The 7,868-nt window shown below is 36.8% G+C and overlaps 1 protein-coding gene across 2 annotated transcripts; it reads right to left on the bottom strand.

The window, feature by feature from the left end:
- Window positions 1-5,253: 5,253 nt before the first annotated feature.
- LOC133857661 (U-box domain-containing protein 26-like) lies at window positions 5,254-7,171 on the bottom strand. Of its 2 annotated transcripts, XM_062292953.1 has the most exons (2): window positions 6,980-7,171; window positions 5,254-6,728 (listed from the first exon to the last, which is right to left on the bottom strand). In XM_062292953.1, exons 1-2 carry the CDS (start codon window positions 7,036-7,038, stop codon window positions 5,549-5,551), a joined length of 1,239 nt encoding a protein of 412 aa, XP_062148937.1. In that variant the 5' UTR covers window positions 7,039-7,171; the 3' UTR covers window positions 5,254-5,548. The 2 variants fall into 2 exon arrangements, with proteins under 2 accessions (XP_062148937.1, XP_062148938.1); XM_062292954.1 differs by having other exon boundaries at window positions 5,254-7,113.
- Between the last annotated feature and the right edge of the window lie 697 nt (window positions 7,172-7,868).

Here is a 7,868-nt window from a genome sequence, read left to right as displayed (position 1 = left end):
AAGTTGGGATTTTTTGGTGTATAACCCTAAGTAAATCTTATGGGTTAGTAGTGTTGGTTAATGGGTAGTCAAATGGAACCTTCTAAATTCTATGGGTTTTCCATGGGTAAAACCCTTTCGAGCAATTGATGAGTTATTTGAGAGTTTAGAGTTAGAAATGTTATGTTGTTGTTAATGTATCATGCAATGTGTTAATGCAGCGATACACTACAAGGCTTTCGTTGAAGGTTCTTCTTTAACCCTTATACTAAGCAGCCAAAGTGAGTATTTTACTCACTAAGAACTTCTTGTTATTTATGCTAATAAAATGATATGTTTTAATTACTCCAAGCCAATGTTATTTTAGATATATGCTTGTGATGTTTTCAATACTTTCAATTATGTTAAGGAATGCTTTGAGAATAATTATGTGTTTTGAAGTATGATATTGGAATGATGATTTGAGATATGTTTTCAGAAGCTTTTCGTGAAGTTAAGATTACATGATGTGTTGGAAAGAACATGATGCTATTTAAACATAAAAGCATGAGCATGAATGTATATATATGTAATGATTGCGAAGCCAAAGTTGCCTCCAATGTGAAAGTCAAAGTAAAGAGAGCCGAAGTTGTCTCCATAATGAATAGTATGGGCTGAATTTGTCCCCTATTATGATGCTAATATGAGCTGAAGTTGTATCCTATTATGATGGTATGCATGACATGAGTTTTAATGATGTTTTATGGGATTTTGTACTAGACGTATTGATATGCCTATGTGTCTTAATGGAAGAGGATATGTATATTTCTATTCGATTAATTTGCATATGGTTTGAATGATGTCTAGTTTAGATGTGCCTATATACGTATATTATCCGGAGTTGTGGAATATATGTATGCTTGTATGACCAGGTTATGATGTCAATGGTTTTCAAATATGATTGATGTTATGTCTTGATGTGCCTGTATACTTATATTCTTCGAAGTTGTGGAATATCTATATGCTTGTATAATCGAGATATAATGTCGTTGATTTTCATGTCTAGATGCACCCGTATACTTATATTCTGCGAAGTTGTGGAATATCTGTATGCTCGTATAACCAAGCAATGAGGTCATTGATATATGTTTATGTGTGTATAATGTAGCAAGACTTTCATGTTTATGTGTACCTATGTTTACTCTTATCTGCTACAAAACCTTTTTTTTTTTTTGAAAAAAAAAAAAAAACCAAAAGCATCATGTTACTGGTAGCTGTTATTGTAAACGTATGGTAAAGTAGAAATCGTTGGCTCATTGTGAAAATCAGTGTTTATTATACTCCTAAGTTGGTAAACTCATACTTTCACCTATGCGAACGTGACTACCACCACGATCGTTTAGATGCTGATGCTTTGGTTACAGGTACCGCAGACGTTGATGAGGACCCTGTGGCTATGTACTTGGGATACTATGACTGAAACCCGTTGAGATAGTTGTATGTCACGGACTCAAGGGTAGTCCGTATTTTGTAGACCTTTGTATTGGCTGGTGTCGCTTATGACATATTCTTTTTGTAAAGCCATTCTTTTGATATCTAATTAATACTTTTATTAAGCCTTAAACAGATAAACGATTGTTGATGTAAATAACATTTGATAGTTTTATAAGATTTGATTTTTCGCTGCATAGATGTTATACTCTGATATACCAAATACATATTATGGGATGTGTATTATGTGTTGGCTTAGTGATTAATCGTCATGCCATTGTGCGATTCCATTTGTTATATAAAAAAAATGGGTCGTCACACTGAACCATCATTAACTGACTCATAGGTAGTAAATCAATCTCTTTTAGGGGACATATGAAATGTACAAGTAGTATCAAGGACACACTTGTCATTAAAACGACCATTAGAAATGGTAACAACAAGGACTATGCCTGAACCCTCAGACTTTCCTTTGACAACACCAGCCAGAGAAGAGGAACTTTGATTATTACCATCCTCTTTATTTTTCAGCTTTGGACACTTGGATTTATAATGCCCATTTTTTTACAATAATAACACTTGACTTTCTTCTTCGACTTGGACTACGATTGGCCTCTTGATTTTCCTTTCCCTAAATCCCTCTCACTGGATCGACCTCTAAAATTTGAGAAATTTTGTGAACGACCCTTAACAAATAAACCCTCTTCTTGATTATCACTACTTTCCCATTCAATCTTTTCCTTAACTCCATAAAATTCAAAGTAGATTTAACATCCGCTAAGGAGATGGTATCTCTACCGTACAATATTGAATTAACGAAATTATTAAAGACATTCGGTAGTGAACACAACAAAATTAGGGCTCGATCTTCATCATCTACTTTAATATTAATAATTTTTAGATAAAAAATAATTCTATTAAAGTCATCAAGATGATCACAAAAAGGCATACATTCTTTCATCTTGAGGGTATATAACCATTGCTTCAAATACAATCGGTTCGTGAGGGATTTCTTCATGTACAAGCTCTCTAGCTTTTTCCAAAGTCCAGCAGCAGTTTCTTTATCAGCAACTTCTCTCAAAACACCATCTGAAAGAGACAAAAAATTGCACTGTAGGCTTTTACTTCAAGTTCCACATATTCCACACTTTCTTCAATTGCTTAATACCAATTCTTTCCTCGAATGGTTCTAAAATCTTTGCCAAACCTTGTTGTCATAACAAAGCCCGCATCTTGATGCGCCAAAGACTGAAACTATTCTTACCATCAAACTTTTCTAATTCAAATTTTGCAGTAGCCATCTCGCAAAATAAAGATCCAAGCTTTAATACTAGTTTGTTGTGAGAGACAAATATTCCAGGATCACGAAAGAAGCAGAAAATTATAGAATAGAAAATAATAATACAATCACATGAGACAACAAGATTTAAGTGGTTCGGCTTAATAAGCATACATTCACTAGCGGAGATGATCCAGGAGAAATTCACTATCAAAGAAATGGAGTACAAAGAGAATCACTTGGACCCAAAAACTCCAATACACCCTTATCTCACTCTCACACAAAAGAAGAACTAAATACAAAAGAGAAAACCTCTCATAGTTTCCTTACCTCTCGGCACACCAAAGAAAAATAGTGAGAATACAAGTGAGACAAACTGACTTATTACTCTTCCGACTGCGCTGCCGTATCACTACAGCTCAGTCTCTCTTCTTCTTGTCTGAAGAAAATCTTTTTTGCACACCAACAAAAAAACGTCCGAATGTAGCTTCAGTTTTTTTTTTTTAAACCAAAGCCTTTTGTTTCAAAGCATCTCGAAGAAGCTCAATAACTCAAGTGTCACACACACACACACGTGCGCACTAAAATAAGTCAAAAAGTTGTGGGGCCCACGGTAAGGCTCACTTAATTTGACAAACATAAATCACAATTTTAATGAGAACAGTTGTCATGTATATCTTGGAAACTGACCATGCTTAATTGACATGTTGTATATATGTAGCAACTTTGTATGGTCCCCATGCCAAAAAGAGCCTCAAACTGGTATGTTTCCTCAAGTTGTATAGTAGCAATTTTCACATTGACGAGCTTTGTGGATGGGTTAGTGGTGGCGCTAGAATTGGCTGAAAACAGAGGCACTTGAATCAAAAAATGCAATTAAGAACGGCTGTTTGGTGATTTAACATATACTCTCTACTCTCTTCTCTAGTGTGGTGGTGCAAAAGATTGTGCCATCTTGCCGAAAACATAGACCATCGAGTGCATGCCTGCAACCTTTATTCTTAAAGGTGGAACACCCTCAATTGCCCATTGACTTGTATGCCCGTTTGTGGGTCCTCTCCCAAAGCCACAGCTACTTTCTTCAGTTTTCCTTTGACATATATGCCTCATTTCTCTTCTATGTAATACTGCTGTAACAGGAATCGGGAATTATTCATGCACTATTAGTACATAACTAGTGCACAACTTCAATATGTCTTGAAGTTGTGCACCAATTGTATACTAGTAGTATTTTTAGCATTTTCCATAGGAATCATCAATCACCCTCTCTCTCTCTCTCTACGTGTGACCGACTGTGTGTGATATAAATGTCAAAAAGACAAGCGAATGTCCATACTACGACCCAAGAGTCCTATCGGCCTGCATCTCAAAATTCCAGCCATTGGACAAAAGATGCTGTCGCCAAGAAGAAGCTTCTTTCCAGCAATTTTGGTGGGTCAGGGGCCCTATGCCTTTTTCTTGACTAGACATCCACAACAAGATGGAGTACTCATGCAATGTGTATCGTATATGAATATAAATCTACACATTTTTACGTCAGAGATAAAGTTAAATGAGGTAGTTTCCGTAGTCCATTTTTACTTTATACAAGTTCAACTTAATCTTCAGTTTTGTGACTCTGATCTCTTCGTTGTGTATACTTCACATATATACCCTTACGAGGGACGAACACATTCTTAGAGTGCGTTTGACATTACAATTCCGCACACTAATAGTATAATTTCAAAGCAAATCGCAGAAGATATAACGGTTAAGAGTGCGGTTTTAAAAATACAATTTTAAAAGTTAGGGTAAATGTCTAATAAATCACTGAGTCGGAGCACCATTTGAATTCGATCCCTCACTTTTTCAAAATCAGTATTCGGTGCTTAACTTTTTCACGAATTTGAAACAGGTCATTCAGTGATTTTTCCGTTCATTTTTGCAACCTCCGTTAGTGTCACGTTAGCATTTTTGTAAAAATGTTAAACACCGAATACTATTTTTCAAAAAGTGAGAGATCGAATTTAAATGGCACTTCGACTCAAGGATTTATTAGACATTTACGCCAAAAGTTAAACTGTAATTAATTTACCAAATTGAGATTCTACATGAGATAGAAATTAATTACATGATTGGTTGCGGTCGCTTCCCAGAATGATGATAATGATGCATGCAGCTGCTGTTTCAACTCCAACCAATCTCTAAAAAGAAGGATTAGAGTGACAAAGTTTGCTCCCGAGGAATTATATCTGCCTTAAGAAAGTTTGTCTAATAACTTTAAAATGATTTAATGCCATCAAAACACCCAACACATCCATTAATTAATTAATATGCTTTTAATTTGAGGCTACATAGAAGGCTTCTACTAGCATTACCTCTACTCGTTTGCCTTTTCTTTGAATCATAATTTCGTCACTGAAATTCCAGTATGGCAATATATAAACGGACCTAAAATCATAATATGAAATGGCTTTATTTGTTACCATGGCGAGCAATGAAAAATGAGATCCAACTCAAGTAGTGGATGCTTAATTTTAAGGCTTGTGAATTTTCAACGCCTGATGAGCTAACATGTGTTGATTCTTCTGTACAAATTAATGCTTGCTTACAGGAAACCCAATACAGCACAGAAAATAAGACCTCACATACTTTTGTTTTATACAAGACAAATATTATTTATTATTTAGTAGACTGGTATATGCATGAAAAAACGTAGCAGTAAAAATCAATCTTTTTATCTTTTACAAATTTATATTCATTTAAAAATTGATTTTCACTGCCACGTCATTCCAATCGTACAAGAGTCTAGTAAATAGCATTACCGTTTATATAATTAATCTACACATCATCATGCTTTGAATCTTCAACCCACTTGGATCTTAGCAGCTTGAGCAGCATTCTGGCCTTGGTTTTGGTCCTACCATTACACTGGCTTTGGAGAAGCAACAGCAACTGAGTCAAAACTCCAGCTGCAATGGCTTCTTCCCGTGCCCGTAGGGAATCAGAACAAATGATCGTAAGCAAGCTAACTGCGCTCTCGCTGCCGTCGTGATCTGATACCCTGAAAACCATCCTGACAATAGCATTAACGCCATTTGGGTTATTCACCAATGCTTCTTTTGCACTAGTTGATGTTTCTAAGAGCTTCTCTAGTGTTGCCATTGCCATGGGTGCCAAGCTTTTTTCACGTCTTTCAGCACCCAAAATGTATGTCACGAGTCCATCCACGGCGCCTTCTGCGACCAAATTCTCTCGATTAGATTCCAAGGAAGATAACGCTGACAAGGCTCTGATTCCAGCCTCAGAAGCCTCGGAACCTCCATTGCCAACAACAAGAAGAGCCGCTTCATGCAAGAGTTGGCGGGTTTTTCCAAGCATATCACAAAGCTCTTTTGTCTCTGTGGATGATGATATTGCGTCTATAAGATGACACAAGCTTATCTTGACCATGAAAGTGCCGTGCTGAAACAAATCTAGGAATGAGGCTAATTTAGACTCTTGTTTTAGCATATTCAGAGATTCCAGTTCACCGAAAGGCAGCAGTCTTATAACACATGAAAGTGCCTGGTCAACAAACTTGACGTGATCATCTTGGGAGACTACTAGTTTGTCTTTTACTTTTCCAAAAACCAGTTCCAAAAGTAGAGGTAAGAAGCGTAATTGGATCAAACAAGAGTTTGCGGTCGGCGATTCTTCGGATAATACTCGAATCTTCTGGAGTGTTTGGAGCTTGTCTTGTATGGTGGCTTGATGACATTCAAGGTTCTGTTTGAGTGCAGCTAAGGAATCAACGGTTGCCAAGTAATCGGGATCAAGCTGGTGACCCATTTGAAGCCACTGATCAATCAAGTGGCGAAGAGTGTGATTAGGAACAATGGATGGATCATGGAGCTTCAGCATTGTGACAGGACATGTGAGATTGCCTGCCGCCAGCCATTTTTCTATGCTTGATCTGTCATACGTTTGGCCTGTGCACAAAGTGACCGGATCTTTGAACAAGTCTAGACTAATTGGGCATCTGAACAGATGGGGAATGGCCATGTGATCAGCTTCTTTCATGGAAGAATATATATAACACTACTGATGATCCAAGAACAAAAACGATATCTATATATAATATATGCTGAAAGGTGTGGGATAAATTTAGAGGAAGAACCTTCGAAAGCACTTGTGACTAAAAAATGAGGGAGTTATGGTGGTGAAAGTGGGTTGTCGTTTCATTTCGATAGAAGAAATGGAAGGAGAGAAATTAAGGGGAGGAGTACTTACAGTCCACAGTCCACAGTGGGCAGAATGTGAGAAGCAGTCCCCACTGACAGACAACACATGAGGAATGGAGGGAGCAATCTTTGTGTTATGTTGGAGGAATCAGACCAGAGAACACCAAGATACAAACACTAGAGTAGGCCTTATCCCCCAGAGAACACCAAGATACAAACACTAGATTAGGCCTTATCCCCCTATTCGTATTTCCTACTCAAAGGGTAAAAGATTGCAACTAATATTATAGAATCATTGTGGGTCGGATGGCCCCCCCTCCCCCCTCACTCCATCAATTCAGTCAAACTGTCCCACCTTGGAAAAAAATAATTGTTTCTGTCTTTGAACTTTGAATCCACCCGCATAAGTTTCAAACCACCTCCCCCCCCCCCCCCCCAAAAAAAAATAAATAAATAAATAAATAAAAAATGGTGTGTGCTTGCTAGCTAGAGCCTAGAGAGAGGGAATTGAAGTGGGGGCTGGGATAATAATGAATGATAGTCACAGGGCTCATGTGAATAGCTATCATAATTTATAAATATGAACATAGTATATATATTTAAAATCTCTCTGATTCTACGAGAACAGAGTGTGATATTACATCAGAAACCACTTTGAATAATACAGGTGAAGTTTTGAAAAGTCAGTCAATCCAAACTAGTTCCGAGTTTGGCTGCATCACTACAAAATTTTTCAAATATATATAAATATATATTTGGTCGAATTATTAAAAGAGATAAAGCTAATTTTCTTACGTATGCTCGAGTTTTCTAGAATAAACGGCCGGTTTTCTGGTAAAGTCGGAGGCCTACTGCCTACTTTTGTCTGAAATCTTTTTTTTTTTTTATTTTTTTTATTCTTTTCTTTTTCTTTTTCCTCAAAGTCAATTAAACCTTTC

The sequence above is a fragment of the Alnus glutinosa genome, chromosome 14 (genome assembly GCF_958979055.1).
Source record: "Alnus glutinosa chromosome 14, dhAlnGlut1.1, whole genome shotgun sequence".
NCBI lineage: Eukaryota > Viridiplantae > Streptophyta > Magnoliopsida > Fagales > Betulaceae > Alnus > Alnus glutinosa.
Note: the sequence above shows the minus strand (reverse complement) of the source record. Positions and strands in the feature narration are given on the sequence as shown.

Coding starts and splice junctions, on each gene's coding strand:
- LOC133857661 (XM_062292953.1), bottom strand. CDS start 7,038: ATGTGTTGTCTGTCAGTGGGGACTGCTTCTCACATTCTGCCCACTGTG. Junction 6,729..6,979: donor CCCACTGTGGACTGTGGACT/GTAAGTACTCCT, acceptor CCATCTGTTCAG/ATGCCCAATTAGTCTAGACT.